The sequence below is a fragment of the Oncorhynchus kisutch genome, linkage group LG4 (assembly GCF_002021735.2).
Source record: "Oncorhynchus kisutch isolate 150728-3 linkage group LG4, Okis_V2, whole genome shotgun sequence".
Lineage (NCBI taxonomy): Eukaryota > Metazoa > Chordata > Actinopteri > Salmoniformes > Salmonidae > Oncorhynchus > Oncorhynchus kisutch.
In genome coordinates this window covers 45,543,122-45,560,970 of record NC_034177.2, presented here as the reverse complement: position 1 = coordinate 45,560,970, position 17,849 = coordinate 45,543,122, and the positions used below count along the sequence as shown (strand labels likewise).

The 17,849-nt window shown below is 39.3% G+C and overlaps 1 protein-coding gene across 26 annotated transcripts; it reads right to left on the bottom strand.

Annotated features, from left to right (window-relative positions):
- Positions 1-1,167: 1,167 nt before the first annotated feature.
- Positions 1,168-17,490, bottom strand: LOC109888706 (paired box protein Pax-6). 26 transcript variants are annotated; one of them, XM_031823077.1, is made up of 15 exons: positions 17,128-17,490; positions 14,878-15,026; positions 12,163-12,240; positions 11,865-11,918; positions 11,013-11,036; positions 8,438-8,568; positions 8,087-8,128; positions 7,767-7,997; positions 7,289-7,454; positions 3,628-3,786; positions 3,232-3,314; positions 2,959-3,115; positions 2,592-2,704; positions 2,126-2,273; positions 1,168-1,998 (listed from the first exon to the last, which is right to left on the bottom strand). In XM_031823077.1, the coding sequence occupies exons 4-15, from the start codon at positions 11,875-11,877 to the stop codon at positions 1,913-1,915; spliced, it is 1,353 nt and encodes a 450-aa protein (XP_031678937.1). In that variant the 5' UTR covers positions 11,878-11,918; positions 12,163-12,240; positions 14,878-15,026; positions 17,128-17,490; the 3' UTR covers positions 1,168-1,912. The 26 variants fall into 26 exon arrangements, with proteins under 26 accessions (XP_031678937.1, XP_031678939.1, XP_031678940.1 ...); XM_031823079.1 differs by having other exon boundaries at positions 2,965-3,115; XM_031823080.1 differs by lacking the exon at positions 17,128-17,490 and adding an exon at positions 15,141-15,682 and having other exon boundaries at positions 2,965-3,115.
- Positions 17,491-17,849: the final 359 nt, after the last annotated feature.

The window sequence follows — 17,849 nt, the reverse complement described above, 5'->3', positions numbered from 1 at the left end:
ACATCAAAATCCACAAAGAAATGCTTAATTGAACACAAAATCAACATTTTGCCATGGTCATCTCAGTCTCCGGACTTGAACCCCATTGAAAACCTGTGGTTTGAATTGAAGAGGGCAGTCCATAAGCACAGAAAGAAGGATATCAAGGATCTGGAAAGATTCTGTATGGAGGAATGGTCTAAGATCCCTCCCAATGTGTTCTCCAATCTCATAAAATATATATTTTAAAAGGCTCAGTGCCATTATCCTCGCAAGGGGAGGGTGCCAGAGTATTCAAAACAGGGGTGCCAATAATTTGGACACCTATCTTTTTAATAAATGTTTTATTACTAGCTAACCCTCTTGAGCCTAAGCCTTGGGGGGATTTTCTACTAAGCTAACATGTGGAATTGTTTTCAGATGGTCATACCATGGATCATTTAGCTCAGTTTTTTAGACCCATATTTACCCCTTTGTTTTTGGCACATTCTACCCCTCATTCACTTTTGTTCATTTTTATCACCCAGCAATGGGCTTGTGTGGGTCATGGAGCACAACATTTCCGTGTTCGTGTGAATCTCAGCTTTCGGTAGTGGGATCCTAATAGATTCTAACTCAAACCGTTCAGACTAGACAGGCGATTTTGTGAGAAGACCTGTTCGGAGTTGGTACGTCAGTGTCACCGACTTCAGGCGACTCTCATGAAGCTTGTGGGGGTCGTAGAGCAAAACTTTTCGTGAAAAGTAACTTTCACGATCCTCTCATGTCAGACAAATTAAAGCGCTGACAAGCAAAGGTCTGGTCAACCCGCTATAAGGACATGTCTGGTTTTCGCTCATAAGTTAAAGACTAGCTGATAAACTAACATTTAAAACTCTGCGTCTACGTAAAAGTCAACAAAATATTTACAAAATTGGCAACAGAAGACTACAAAAGGAAATGGAGGTTGTGTCATAAATTATATACAAAGGCTTTGGTCTGTTTGTACAATCAAGAATGGTTCATTCAGACATGTATAGATGCAAACCTCAAATGGCTTTAAGGCCTTGCGCTACTATGCATTGTTGCAGTGAAAGGTTTTAGTGGGACAGAATAAAGTAAAACTCTTAACTACAACTATAACAAAGAACTTGTACCCGATTGAATGAAATTACTTGAAGATGTGTATAAAACACACATAGAATAATATTCAGAGAAATATAAATGAAATTAACTTTATTATAGAAATTGTGTCCGGGAGACTGCTAGGGAAGACCAATACTTACATTTCGACATAACAAACTGAATTATATCGAAGACACAATCTACAGTTTTTAGCTACCAATTGTTTTTTTCACCTCTTTTTTTAGCGGTTAATGCTTTCCATTTACAATGATTCTGCCAGAAAGCTTTGGAAAAGAAAAGAACAGAGAAATGGGCTTCTTGTACCCAGCTGGTACCTGCTGGTCCAGCTCTGCCTTTGAATGATACAAACTTGTTTCACCAGAGTCCACATTCTGTACACAGACTGGGAGAGCTTCTTGATATACGTTGACAAAAACTATTAATGGCAGAAAGTTCTTCACAAATGATCTTCTTTTCAGTAGAAGCAAGGAACAACTCAGTTTCACAGTCCATCCACGTTGTTGTTTTTTCATTATGACATACAAATGGCCATATACAAATACACCAAAAATGACATAAGTTGGAAACGGAGAACAGAGATATTTTTTCCCCCCAATAAGGATGTTACACCGGGCACTTTACAGAAGTCCTTTCTCTTTTTTTCTTTTTCAAGTCTTTGCCTCCAAAGAATGATAGAGAATGGCACAATCCCAGTACAAAATAGTGTCTTTTAGAGTCTATTTTCTCTTGTCTGTAATTAAATACTGCTGGACAGCCTCTTCGTTCAAGACAATATCCGAGGAGTCACACGTTGACGGTAGTCATGTCTCTACTGTAGCCTGGGCCAGTACTGGGACATGTCTGCTTCACTGCCTGGCACTTGGACAGGAACAGATACTCCAGGAGAGATGAGACCTGACACAACAAACACAGAGCGGTGGATCAGTTCAGGCACCATGTATGCCTACTCATGTTTGCAAATGGTGATTCATAATGTCTTGGATTTTTGTTTATTTTGTCATGACCCTGTTTCTCTGCTTACCTGTTGAGTTGCCTCCTGAGCCTGCCATTGACTGGCTGTTCATATGTGCCTGCATATGAGGAGGGGTGTACGTGTCGTAGCTCCGCCCGTTGACTGAGGGACTGGTGGGCAGCATGCAGGAGTAGGAGGTCTGGCTGGGCACAGGAGCCTGGGGGGGTAAACAGCACACATGACAGTCAGATTCACCTGTCACCTAGCAGCATCTCATATCTATGGTCCCAACAACTAAGGGATGGGCCACACTAAGCCATGGGAACGTAAATAATGCACTATCATATTTAGTTTACAAATTCAACATAGTATTAACTACATCATTGCCAGTTCTTAGCATTCACTTGTGATGTGTATGTATACTTTGTATAGGTTTACATTTATTGTGGTAAATAACTTGGATGCTATGCAAAGTCATTAGAAAAAAACACCAAAATGCTACATTTATTATTGGATCTGACGGTGATGTACTTACTTGCATAGGCAGGTTGTTGGCCATGGTGAAGCTTGGCATAGGTGGCAGGGCACTGTATGTGTTTGTAAGGGCTGTGTCTGGTCTTCCCAACATGGATCCTGACGAGAACGATACTGCAGGGGTAGGATATATACATTTATTTTAGAGACCAGTCAGCACCTGATTGCCATTTGCAACATTGATTTGCAGGAACATAGAATGGATTGTGTGGCATTCCTGACTATCACCCACATTTCTACACATTTTTGTTTTACATGCTGATTAGGCTACAGTTCTAAAAATCCCATAAATGGATCCTACAACAATAGATGAAGGTGGAATGCACATGATGTAATAAGACGTTTTGTTAAAGATAAAGATCACTGACTCCAACCTGGTGTCGTGGGCTGTGGGATGGGCTGGTAGACACTGGTGCTGAAACTGCTGCTGATAGGGATGTGACTGGAGGAGTTACTGGCTTGCCGCCTTTGATTCCGGAGTTTCTCCTCTCTCCTCCACTTTGCCCTTCTATTTGAAAACCACACCTGAAACCACATGAATGTTTCAATGGTGAGTGTTGGATGGGTCACTTCTTTGAATGTGATTACAATGTCCCTAAATTCAAGGTGATATTAATAGGCAGAAGGAGAGGTCACTGTACCTGTATTCTGGCCTCTGGGAGGTCAATTTTTGCAGCAAGTCTTTCTCTTGCGAAAACATCTGGATAGTGAGTTCTTTCAAACTCTGAAAAAAGTAATACATTATTTAGAACTAGAATGGAAGTAATTAAATGTGATATACATCAAATATGCCTACAAAAGCATTCAGACTATTACAGTTGTGGGGGAAAAAATCTAATTTGCAGTGAAACAGTTCAAAGTACGCCAATGAAAACAGCAATCTGTGGTAATGTTCCAAATGAATAGGCCCAGTTATGAGTCAGTCTTGATGCCTTAATTATGCTTAAAATATACTAATTTAGTATCACCAGCTCATTAATGAGATAACTTTGGCCGACAGTTGGACGAGAACATGTGACAGTGGCGGTATAATTTACCTTTCTCAAGCGCTTCTATCTGTTCTTGTGTGAACGAAGTGCGGTTCCTTTGCAATTTTCTTTTCAGCTGAAGTCTCATTTGGGTCTCATCCGAGTCTTCTCCATTCGAACTTATTGAATTAGTGTTCTCACCTCCGCCGTCTGACGGTGGGCAACCGTCTGAAAAATAAATAATCAATCAATCAATTCAAACTATCACTCTTTGTTCAGCTTTCATGCATAGCAAGAGGTGCACCTGTTGTTAGCGCAATTATTTAAATTTCTTGCATTGGAGTTTATATTGCGTTGCATTGAGTTTAATGAGGCCTGTGAGGATATGCCCAAAACCCGCCTGTGCCTAAAACATGATCTTATAATATATGAAATGTTGAGACTTGTTGCGTTCTCTGCTTCTTCCAACTGATATTGACTGGGTTTGACAATTAACTGTGTTATTTTGACCAGATATTATTAGTTACATCAGGCTATAGAAAATGGCGATACAATGTTGTGGGAAATTATTATTTTTGGCTTAGATCTTTAATGACCATGTAGCAATACTTCTCGTGATGAAATATAAGAGAACATGGTAGAACCTATTTAGATTCCAGGAAATGCTTTAAAATCCAAACTTTCCTTTTTAAAATGTCCACATAGGCGTTTGTACACCCGTTGAAATAAACCACAACACTTGAATTAAACCCGTTTTTCACGACCACACGATACCAGGAGAGTAAGGGGAACTATTAAATTCATGGTCTGTGAAGGGGTTGGCAAACTTTCATGGGTAGAATTTTGAGGACACAATTGGAGGCCACAAAAGGATTTTCTCGAGGCTCGCAGTGCCCCTCATTGTATGGAGGATTCCAGTCAACAGACTTTTCAGCTCAGTATGTTAACCTTTATGCACTACTATCATTAATCACTGTCTCCTAGGATGCCCTGTTCAACGACAGTTCAGATTTATGGCTTCTTTAGGCCATGGAAAAAAAGAAGAAAAAAAATGCACACATTGAATGAGACATCTCTATGCTCAGACAGTGTTTGTTACATAAAGGCGACAGAGAAACCAACTGTGAGTTGAGGGGCCTCAGTCAGTGGCGTTGTTAGACACTTTATTCAGCATACTTTTGATCCATTACATTATGCCTACGTAGCAAACGTTATACCTATTTATGTAGGCCTAGATACATCTGCTTTGGCAGTTTATTGTGTGACTGATTACCATTTCACAGTTCGTGTTTTTTTTTCTACATGCACGGGCAGGTTGCTCAGTATACCTATTCTTAAGCCGTATTGGTATGCTCAATAATATAGGTGCGGATATGTTTGAACGACTATATATATATCAGCAGAGACCCATCATCATATGTGGGTAGCTTTGTTCACTCTGCTCTGAAGTTATGCCGATGCTTGTCTGACAGATGTGTTGTCTCAAAACCAAATGCATTATTCAGAACAAGGTGTTTTATTACATTATTATGAACATACGCGAAGATTAAAGTTATCCCCTTTAAATGTCCCTGTTGTGTCCAAAAAGAAAGATTATCAGTGACCGGTGCGCTATGGTTTTGGAGCTAATCCGTCAAAAAAAAGGAGTGAATGTGCGTTCTATTATCCCTCAGTCAGACCAACTGTCGCTAGATTTTGGGATTTGTTTTCATTAATAAAAGGCGCTGGGAAATAAAACCATTCCTTAGTATCACGTGTCGCAATCAGTCAGGCGTAAAACAAGCCAAAAGATAGAGAACCAACTGCGGCATCTTTCAGCAATAGAAACTAAAAACATTCTGGGACCCCCTGAAAGAGAAAGTGTCTAAAACCCATAGACAGCTTTAGCCCTCTATAAAGAAAAAAAGATAAGAAAAACTGTCACGTTGATCTCTAAAAACACGAAATCGCAAGCGAGAGCTTTCACCCTCTCCTTATGAAAGAGTTGTCTCTCTTTGGGCCCTGTCACTCCGATGAATCCACTATTTTATTCACTGTTGCGTGGCGTTTATCAGATTGAGACCATATTTCTCCCCCTCTGAGACCTCACCCTGCCGTATGCTTCCGGAGTAATGGATTCTTAATTTCCCTGAAATCGCACTCCATGGAAGTATAGACACTTATGGCAGAACATAAGTGAACATACGATGTTGGTATAGCTGGCTGTGGTGTTCACACAAACATTTTGGGCATATTTTGAATAGAACAGAGATACATTCAAAGTACAAACAACAGCAGCAGAAGCACTTCTTATCATCGTTATTATTATATAACAGCATTGATAGTCTATAATTAGAGAATTATGATACTATTATACTTATTTTTTATTTCACCTTTATTTAACTAGGTAATTCAGTTAAGAACTAATTCTTATTTACAATGACGGCCTAACGAGGAACAGTGGGTTAATTGCCTTGCTCAGGGGCAGAACGACGGCTTTTTACCTTGTCAGCTCTGGGATTCGATCCAGCAACCTTTCGGTTACAGGCCTAACGCTCTAACCACGCCAAATAATAATAATAATAATAATAATTGCTATAAAAATATATATGTGTTACTATTGGCACTTGGTCAACTTTCACCTTAATTTATTTATTTGTTGGGATTCCTCATTCGAGACAGGTGTAGTTTAACAACAACAAAAAAAACGCAGGTATTATGAAGGACAAAAAAAACGGTTCTTTTTATTTCAATAGTGTCCATCCTTTATTGTTTAGTTCTCTTAAAACTGACGTGTCTAATTGGCAAGTGGTGCCATATCGTGTCCATGGGTCTCCCGTGGAACATTTCTACAGCTGTCTCCTCAAACTAGACGCTTATTCATGTCGCCTTAATGAGAAACAAAACGTTCTCTAATGAGCAATTACATAGCGACAGAACTGTTCCCATAACAAATTCTTGAGTGTGACAGAAACATCCTTTGTACAGATAGGCCTACCGCACACTGCTTCACATTTGTTCATCTTAAAGCAGTTTGGATGGGGAAAATATGGACTCATTGACGAACTCCTCCAGAAATAGGCCTAGAGTATGGGCCTAGAAATGCATCAATCGTGCAGACAAAATCGTACAGACTAAATCGTACAGACTAAATCGTAAATCGTACAGACTAAATCGTACAGACTAAATCGTACAGACTAAATCGTACAGACTAAATCGTACAGACTAAATTGTGAAATGACAACCTTATTGTAAAAAAAAAAAACGTTGTCGAAAAACATGTCGAGAATTTGCAAGTTAATAATTAGTCGAATCATACCAAGTAGCCTAATCTTTGAATCATTTTCGGGGCATGGCACAAGCCTATTTAACAGTTCCATGCATAGGTCAAATAAGACTAATAAAGCCGATGCATTAGTGACAAACAATCAGCTGAACTTTGATATCCTCTAAGATTTTCCACAAAAAAAGTATATTCCTTGCTACTTTCAATAATGTAGCCTAATAAGGTTGTAACAATAAAATAAAAAGGAAATACTATTTTGTTTATTTTTTTGTAATAATAATAATGATGGTAATATTAGGCCTGATATGATGATACACGACACCAACAACAGCAACAATAATAATAAAATGATAATACAAAATTAATAATAATAACACAATAACGCTAATAATAACACTTTTCCGTTATAAAATGACCTAATAAAGACATTCTCACTCCTCACGCCAAATCCAGTGATTTTCCTACCTGTGTTGGGCTGTCCTGGCACTGAGGTTCCGGGGTACCAGCCCGGCCGGGTACCCCACGTCCCAGTCTGACCGTTCAGCATTCTCAACTTCTCATACATGCCATCTGCGCCCATCTGTTGCTTTTCGCTAGCCAGGTTGCGCAGTACTCTGTTTATCGATGACACCTGAAAGACAAACCCAAAATGCTTCACATTAATTAAACGCGTTTCCCTTGGTTGTGACGGCACATTGGCTTGTAAAGTGATCTGTCACATAATTGCATGCATACCCTCACATTCACAATATGTATTTGGGTAAGAAACTCGGTATCAAAATGGGAAATAAACAAAATATCAACTAAATGTATGTCGTCAATTGCAATGCGTAATTGTTCTGAAACAGGTGCATAATCATAACCAATATTAAGGTCAGTTGTTCATTGTAATTTAACTCAGTTCATTTTTAATGAGTAAAAAATGGTATGAGTAGTAACTTACACTCAATGAACTTACACTGGGTATATTATCGTTTGTGCAGACCCCCTCTGAAAGCAGTCTGTCACGAATTTCCCACGCGAAGATTGACGGGCACTCCCTCTTGTATATGGCAATTTTTCCGACCACCTCGGGAGTTGCTACTCTTGGTTTGCTACCCCCGATCGCCCTTGGTCTGATGGAGCCAGTTTCATAGTATCTGCCCAGAATCTTACTCACACAGCCGTTTGACACCTAAATAGAAAACAATAGACACAAATCACATACATTATTCAAGACTAATGTGTAATATATGTGTATACTACAAACATTGTTACGCTTACGTTTTCATTGTCCAGCACTTGGACTTTTGCATCACCATGGGTCTATAACACAAGAAATATACCTTGAATGGTATACGGTAATTTTACTTGCACTTTGTTGAAATGCATCTGATAGTGGATCTCTACTTTGGATGGATATGTTTTCAGGTTGTGTCCTAACATATCCTGGCATCACCACAAACCACAATTCGTAATTCACCATCCAAAATCAAAACTGCAACTTAAAACGGTTTGAAATAACAATAGTTGGTTGTGCATTTAGTTGTATGTTCCAAATACAAATCACACAAGGCAAATGTTATTCTAAAGCGTTTTACTATGCAGACAGAGAGAAGAATGCAGTGTTATCACCTGCAGAATCCTGGATATATCGCACGGCCGCGCGCCACTGTGAGCAAGCTCGACTATTTTCTGTCTGGTTGAGTCGGGCAGGGGTCTGCCGTTGACGAACACTCCGCCAAGCTGATTCACTCCACTGTGACCTGGGCAGAGACAGGGGTTGCACTCTCTTTAGTTAAACCACGAATCAAGAGCTGTGATTAAAAACTGCTAGGCACTTCACTACAGATGTCTCCGATGCTAGCGGTTTAATGGTTACTATGCACAAATAAAAGTTATCAAGCAGAAACAAGAGACTAAACTAAACGGAACGTTCAGCACCAAACATAGAAGAAATCACCCTGAACTTTGCATAGTGTGTAATTATTGCCATTGTTCATTTGTCAGATGTTTGAAATGCTTTCCGGATATGCACGCAATATCATTATCTTCTACAATATTGTTCTAATCACACATGCAGAACATTGATTACCCTCAGCGGTGCTGTATGAGCTGGACCAAAACATATCTAGCCCACTGAGCCGAGATTTGCGCATCTTTGCAAAGCTTTAGGTCAAATAGCGTAATGCTATTTGCTGCACAGCATTATAAAGTAGTAATTACAGTATAATGTCAACACTTCAAACAAATCATCACCTAATCCTATGTCTATCAACTTGATGTTTGTTACACTAGCCAAAACATCACAAACGCTCGTGTAAACAAGTACTTTCATGCGAGTCAATTAACAATATCCAGCTTAGGATAGCCCAGAAAACCAGACCAAACCTGAAGTCAAACGGAAAAGGAGCCTCCCTGTAGTCGCCTACGTCTGCTCTAGTTCTCCGCTCCCTTCCCTTCGAAGCCTCACGTTAAATTGACTCTAAGAGCACAAGCTCCTTAGCAATAAATAAGCTCCAAATATAGAAGAGTGGGAAAATATGATGAGCCTGGCTGACATTTGTCTTTAAAATAAAGCTAGCTGCACGTCAAGTTTGAGCTTAATTTCTAGAAATAGGCGGAAGTCGCCCTGGATCATGCATGGAAGGCTAATTGAAAAGATCAGTTGGAGCACTTGTGGCAGGCATGTCACTTTATGACACTGCTCTGCTTTTGAAAATCGCATCATCACGACAAATAGTAGCATGATAAAACGACCCTAGCTGTCTGCATTTGGATATCACTCAGACTAAATTGGACCCTACTCATTTACCCTTCAAGGGAAGCTTCATTTTATGGTAGCCAGGGGGCTGTGCGCGGGCACGAGGATGGGAGCGCGCGTCGCTCTAAATATATAAAAAGTGACATTCTTTTTTTTCAAGCAAAAAAAACCAACACAGCCTATATTTACACTGTTTTTATGAGTCTGCTGGAGACTTTAGACTCCCTTGTTTTATATCTGTTTTGTTGATGTTTTCAAATACGAATTAAAAAATAGGTAGCCCTACATCAATTATAATATTATATTAGGCCTTACAAATAGAACATTAGGCTACATGTGTTTGTGAATTTGTTGTCTACTGCCATAGGGCTAAAGTCACAAATTCTAGCCAAAATATGGGTGGAAATATAGGCTATTTGCTTAGGGGTAGACTGCTGTAAGAGAAAATCCATCGCTATGTCATTTTTTTTAGGTTAATTCCAGGATTAGATTAAATCAATTGTGTTTGTGCATTTGATAGGTCAGCAGGGAAAAGCATATTGAAGATTTATTGGATTTGAACACGCCTCCCGTATAGTGCTCAAATAAATCCACTTGATCACTGCCACACAGAGATAATAATATAAAAGTTTCACTAGAAAGGTTAGGCCTAATTCTTTATCATTATATAATTCCCAACGGTAAGTGCTGTCGATCTCGCCGGGTGGCAATGATTATGCGCCTTGTATTCTATTGCAAGTCAATTAATAGGAAAACATATGGCGTCAATTTGGACGCTCAGTTTCATATACACCCAGGAGTTATTAGCACAAAGCCTGCAGAGCCAGCCGCGACCTTCAGACAAACTAAAGGCCTCACCGGAATCATATCTGCTCAGCATTTCGCTCAAAAGACCACCCCATAAAACATCACCATCACATTAAAATTTGTAACAAGCCATGAATAATGGCATACGCCTATACAATCTTGATTACAGGCTAATATATAGCCTGGGCCTAATATTTTGGTAGCTAGTAGGCTCATTTAAAAGGTGAGGAACAGACACGATATGTCTGGTCTTTAGAAAAAAATCTCGAATAAAATTATTGAGCAAAGAAAAAACTCGTGCAGTTTATTGCGTTTATTTGAAGGCCTCCGTTTTCTTTTTCAAATGTGAGAGGGAATATGGGACTTCACCTCACTGCTCAATTATTTCATATGGCCTACTTAAACTGACCTAGATTCAAATGCTTTGTTTGGTTGGAGGTCTTTCAAGTGTAGAGCGTCACATCTTCCATCTGATCCTACACGTCTATAACGTAATACATTTTCGGCCTGACATGGAAATATACATGAGGTTCAAGGCTAAGCCAAGGCAATATAATGGATTGGCATAGATATGAAAGCACACTGCAGCACAAACGTGTCGTTCAGTTAAGAGAATGAGAGGTAAGCTATTCCACACACCTTCGTTACAGATGTCATACACCTCTTGTCCAGCATTAAGAAAGAAAATATATGTTTTTTATTGTCACTCTGCCAACCACACAACATTATTCATTATCAATTACTGAATAACATCTCAAATATGTCAAATCTGCTCTAACGTTTATAGGTCCAATGCATTCGTTAAAAAAAAAAAAAACTCAACGTCTCATCAAAGCATACAATTGTAGCCCACTCTGTGGTAATATAGAAGTGATAACCTCTTCACAAATATTACACATTCTCCATGAGATGAATGCAATGTCCGTTAGTGCATATAATGAACAACGTGAATTGGCATACCCCAACAGGCGTTTCTGAAATGCTATTTTATCATATCAAGAATAACCTTTCTTTCTTCATGTGTGTGTGTGTGTGTGTGTGTGTGTGTGTGTGTGTGTGTGTGTGTGTGTGTGTGTGTGTGTGTGTGTGTGTGTGTGTGTGTGTGTGTGTGTGTGTGTGTGTGTGTGTGTGTGTGTCAAAACAACTGCATTGGAAGTTGTGCAATTGGCCAATAAATAAAATAATCTAGGCCTTTACTTCCTGCTAGCCCCTTCTCTGATATGATAGTACAGTTGCAGATGTTGGGCTCTATTTCAGTTCTAACACGTACAGGTTAGTGGAAGCATACTAGTCAAATTCCAATGACAGAATGACCAATGTGTGGAACAAAATATGAGAATAATTTCGAATTCATAAAATATAAACAAGCCCAAAAGCAGTGGCCTTTTTCTACACAAACATGCAAACCAACATCTTTCAGCATAAATGTCATGTGCCACCTGCCTCTTTCCAGCTCAAAGTATAAGTTACTCAGAAAAAAACACAACTTACTGTTTTGCATCATGGACGCAACGCCAGATTCCCACGTGGCCCGGTTATAGTATTCTATTAGTCATGGGAAAGGAATGACAATGATCAGTATTGGCATGCTGATAATAATAGACTAATACAATACAAAGGGGACATACACATCGCAGACATTGATTTGGTGCAATTAGAAAATTACGACGGGCACTATTATTACTCATGAATGACTCGGGATGCATTAGGCTATTATTCATTCATATTTTATAATACGAGAGCATAATATCGTCTGTTGTTCTATAGGTTTTTGAATATTTAAACTTGCCTGGAAACAGTGTGGACTGTCCGCTTAAAACAATTTAAAGACTCTCTCATCTGCTTCTCACTAGTTAATATATTCTCCCTATGGACAAAGCAAAACATTTTATTAGTACACCTTAGCTTTCGTTTTTATAAAGTCAGACGTATTTTCCAACTCATTCCATGAGATGAATAGCATTGCAGTAATTTGAGAAAATGTTAAATATTATCAGCTTTAACTGTATTTTAGGTGTATTGAGAGTAGGCTACCTTTAATAAAGAAATACCATTAAGGATTTCTGAATAAATGTGCATATTAAGAGGTGCAACATTGTTCAGGGCTCTTCATGTTAATATTACTGTTATTATATTGGCCATGAACATTTCAGTCCATCCCCTTTCCATACAATTAAAAACTTCAGTAATATACGTTTAGATGTCTTTAGATGTAGTCGTCTAGTGACATACGCCGTCTACCTCGGTTGGCTGCTCTGGAAAGTGAAATCGGGAAGGGGGTGAAGGCTCTCCAACAAAGCCTGCACAATTTCAACAATGGCGTCCTTTCTGCTTCTACACCAGAACCCAGAGAGTATAACTGAGGCTCCCTAACTATATACCCAGCCTCGTACTAACCGTACCAATAACTCTCAGGAATACAAAGAGCTGAAGGGAGCAACCCCCTCCCACTGCGGCCATACCCAGCAAAACAACAAACCCCTCACACCGCCACAGTTCCACTGCTGCTTGCCGTGACCCGGTGCCCGTATCCCTCTGCTTTTAATTTTTAATTTAATTTTTATAAATTAGAAACGCAATTTATTGTTATAAATATCTGGAGATAATTATGTTACTGGTGTTTGGTTAAGGTTTAAAAAAAAAAAAATTCAACAGCTCAGTCGGGTGCTCAATTGGAAAAAGACAATTGCCATAAAGAGCCTATTCAAAACATTTGCCGAAAAGGAGGCCACTAAGGAAATAGTCCAAGCTTTGATTTTCTCCCTTTTTGTCACCTCCTTATTAAACAGGAGATGGACTGTGTGTGTATTTACAGTGTACATCCACAAATAAATAGCCTATACATCCAAGCTGTGCAGCACGTGTTATTCCTATGAATGGAGAATACTCGAAAGAAACTGTGTAAATTCAACTAAGACATCATTACAATTCACAATTAATAATCCTTTAAAAAAAAAAATTACATGCGCTATTGATTCAGTCACTGTAGATGTTTATAAGTAGATAGGTGTAGCTACAAAGATTTCTTTGCATTTTTCTCATGCTAATTGCTTTCAAATGTAATGATTGCAATGGAAAGTGTTGGAAAAGCAAAGTAAAGGGTTCTGAGTTTATATTGATATTGATGTCTAAAATAATCAAATGTTTTAAGCATGAACTTAACCCGAAAGCAGCCTACTTGTAAATATAATTATTAGTGCTCCACACCTGCATTGCTTGCTGTTTGGGGTTTTAGGCTGGGTTTCTGTACATCACTTTGAGATATCAGCTGATGTAAGAAGGGCTGTATAAATACATTTGATTTGGATTTGATTTGATTTTTACTTCACACTAAGATGAGATGATGAAAACCCAATAATTTCCTTTTTGTTCAGGTCTAGCTACAATTATATAATGTATTTGATGCAGTCCGCAAAATACAAGGGCCTCATCTGTATTTTGCCCGTTTTAACCCACAACTACTGGAATTTCAATTGAACATGCTTCTTCAGACTTGTAAGGCCTATATTATTCCCTTCATTTATATGCAGAACAACTCCATATAGCAACAATAACATGTTACATAGCTACCATTAGACCAATAGCTATCATATTTTTTTTGCATTTAGAATAAAGCAATTGGCCTGTTGTACTGAAAGAGTCAAACGCGTAATGCATATCCCAATGTTATAAATAGCCCAATCAAAATGAACCTCTAATATAGACAATGTTTTTGATGTTGAGCTTTGTCTGTATTTTCTTCTACTTGTTTTATCTAGAGCATGTAAAAAGTAGCCTGATACGCACTAATTCTGATCATTATCATCATCATCATTATTTTAGATGGAAAAATAGCTACAGGCTAAGCTTAATCATGTATTATTTATTATGAGTGGTTTTTACATAGGCCTATATATCCTGCAAATGTTAAAACCACTTTACTATTTGTGTTGAGTAAGTAGGACTATTTCAATTGTAATTGAATACATGGAAAAGGGTTAGGGTTTGTGAACTTTAGGAAAAAGTTCACAGAGCATTTTTTTTTGTGATGGTGCCCGGGTGAGTCTGACTGTATGATTCAACTTGACACCCTTGCTCATCGGATCATTGCGTCCCCATTCTCTGGACTGATTACTGGCATAACGTGACGTTTTACTCTTTCCTGTTATAAATAAGCTTTAAGCTATCCGCAACCAACGACGGCATACAAGCAATACCAGAGTAAGAAAGAGGCGGACTGAAATGTTCCAATTAGGCTGCCACTAGTCTGTGTGCCGAAGTTCCTTCATCAAAGCCGACATGACCATCACTGAAAACTTGAGCCAATCGGATTCTCTTTCTAAATTAAAACAAGAACATGCAAGTTATTAACTTAATTGTAATTTGCCTTTTCAACACGTAGCCTTATTTTATGTTTCACTCTAAAATCGTGTAATGTGTAAGCTTGTTTGGGGTACGCATGGTTGGGTGAATAATGTGTGCTGTCTGAAATGTAGGTACTAAGTGCCAAGAAATCGGAGTTTACCTTTTTGAGGCATCCTGTGTACACTGCAGCCAAAGCCCTTGTTGATAAGTCTGAGCGCAAAAGAGACGGAGCCACAGCGCTGGATAGCCCCGTCGAATAATTGTCCTTGTATATATTTTCCAAGTGATCTTGAATAGAGATGGAAATCCCTGTGAAGGAAGCAGATATTGACAATAAAATGGGATGTCAGGACTGCGCGAGACTGAAAATGTGCGCTCGTGAGAGAGAGAGAGAGAGAGAGAGAGAGGGAGAGGGTAGCGCACCTATGCTGATTGGTGATGGTACTAGTGTATTAATGTATGTGTTCCTGGTCTGTGCCTCGCCTCCACTCCTCTTCAGTGGCCCATTAGCAGTGCCTGACCTCTGTCATCATCTTCTAGCGAAACACTTCCTCCTACTTCGTGGTGCCAGAGCGGGAAACCGGGCAGAGCCAGAGCTTGCTTTTCAAACCCACTAATCACTCTGCACATGCACATTAATTTCTCCTTCTCTAACACACACACACACACGCGCGCGCGCGCACACACACACACGCACACACATACACGGAATATATCATTTAAAAATGCTATTGGATGAGGGCAAGGGAGGGCAAGTGCAACTCACAGGGCTCCACGATCGTGGAACGCATACAATATTTCCTACACTAACCATGAACCTGAAGTTGCAAATGGACGTAAGGGCAGTGAACACATGCTGCGTGTCGACCTCAAACGGATCAACATGAACCATTTGCAGTCCATCTTCATTTTTTGATAGTTTACGACTGATAATTCACTGATAAAAACCAATAGAACACCGCTTTAACCATTTGCATAGTGTGATACGTTAACGTTTATTTATTTTAAACATCTAAAGGCTGAATTGAAAGATTCCGCTTACTGAATTATTCCAGTAAGGGATGTATTAGGCGGTAGCTTTTGAAAGCTTTGCATAGCCTACAATCTTTACGCAGCAGCCTAAAGGGCAGAGTGCAGTCACTGAAGCAAGCGCAAACCTGCACGTGTTGCTGTTGACTGACATCACATCTTGTAGATTTGGTTGTTTACCCCTAAATGACAAACAATATCTCCCGACTAAATAAATATAATACCGAGGCTGATGATCTTTCTTAATTTTCTATGGATCAAATGATATGCAGGACGCAGCGTCGAGGCTTCTAAAGTATAGATTACACAGGACGTAAATATAAGCAAATGTCTTTGCAGTCATGACCACACACCCGAACTACATTTGTAGAATGCCTGGCACTCCAAAGCAACCCCTCCTTGCCTGCATTTTAGCTTAAAATTGGAGAACCAGTCTCGGCTAGGGGTGTTCCAATCATTTGTTCAAATGGAACAGATTCCGTGTCGTGGAATAAGAAACGAGGGGGGTTGTGGCGTGGTGGGGTAACCTAAAAGAGGGGTGAAAGTGTCGCAACGCGCAGACCATAAAATTAAGTCGTGGTCGTGGATGCGTACACTTCACTTCCTTTGAAATGTGAAAAGTGCTAAAAGTCAGAGCTCATCAATAAACTATCTTGAAACTGAATAAGAGTCCTGACAACCATTGCATTCCCAACTAAAGTACAATGCGGAGACAAACGACTCTGCCAAAGAGTTTGCATCGCAATGAAAGGGCGGATGAATGGGAGCGGGATAATGAGCTGCCGCGACCGTCATGCACTGTCATCTCTAGCCCTGTGGTGAAGTTCTGAAACCTCGTTTAATACTTTCACATAACTTCCATTCCACTCCTCTTATTGTTGCCTAAACACTTTGGCACACACTGTGAAAAAATAGTCAATTATTTGAATGAAATGTTTGCTTTCTGAAGTTGGCCCATCAAAACAGGTTTGTATAGATAGCAGAGCAAGATGCTACTTTCAGTAGGTTTCATGAATTATAGGCTACTCTTTCAATGTTGCATTGATTTGAAGGTTTGTGTGTAGTAAAATATTTGTTAATAGTTAAAGGTGGGCGTTTGAATAGGGTATTTTATTTGAATATTTCATGAAGCTTTCCGAGCATGCACCGCATAGGTCAAACATGTTATGCATGCAAATAAGCAAAACATGACTATGTCAAAGAATGTTGAAAATACAGTTATAATTGCTTTGATGCACATCTATGGACGAAAAGGCATCGTTACAAGTTTACCCTGAAACTGCAGTTGGCTGCAACAAAAGCCGTCTTTCATGTCCATAGACCCACTGAAGAACCATGCAGTGCACTGCTAACAACGTTTGCTATATTGTAATGTACAAACCCCAATTACTTCCTCTTCACTCAATTCAATGAGAAGATCCCAGATCAACCTGTTGTAACAATAGCACCAATGGATAATTGAATTATTTGGAAAGACGTAATCCGCCTTGTTCTTGTCTTGTGGTTGAGTTATCTTGTTACTTGACTGCGGATTGAATTTGTGGAAATCAACAAGTGTAAAAAAAAAAAAAAAATCTCAATGTAAATCCATTCATTGGAACAACTCAGCCGACATTCACGAGTTGCAATTGCTATGTTGAAGACTATCAATTAGCCTAATGCCTTTCGGATAAGCAGAAAGTACTCTCTCAAGCCATGGGAGAAGACTGTAATCTTGTCGCTCCTTTTCCCTCGGGCAAAGTGGTCTTTGACGACCGCCTAAAAAGTTTTGAACAAAAAAAAAATCATAAGGGGAGGTCGCACTGAATACGGCTGACGTCATCCTTGGGAACACAGTGACAGAGTGGGGAGGGAGGAAAGGAGAGAGAGAGGGAGAAAGAGAGAGAGAGAGAGAGAGAGAGAGAGAGAGAGAGAGAGAGAGAGAGAGAGAGAGAGAGAAAGAGAGAGAGAGAGAGACTTTAAAATATCAACCAAAGCGAATGTGTGTTGATATACCCATTGATTTACCAGAGGTTAATGAGAGGATCGGTTCTGGGAAACGTAAGATTATGAACATGAATATTATATTCAACAGCTAACTAGTAGTATGGCAATTGATCTTGG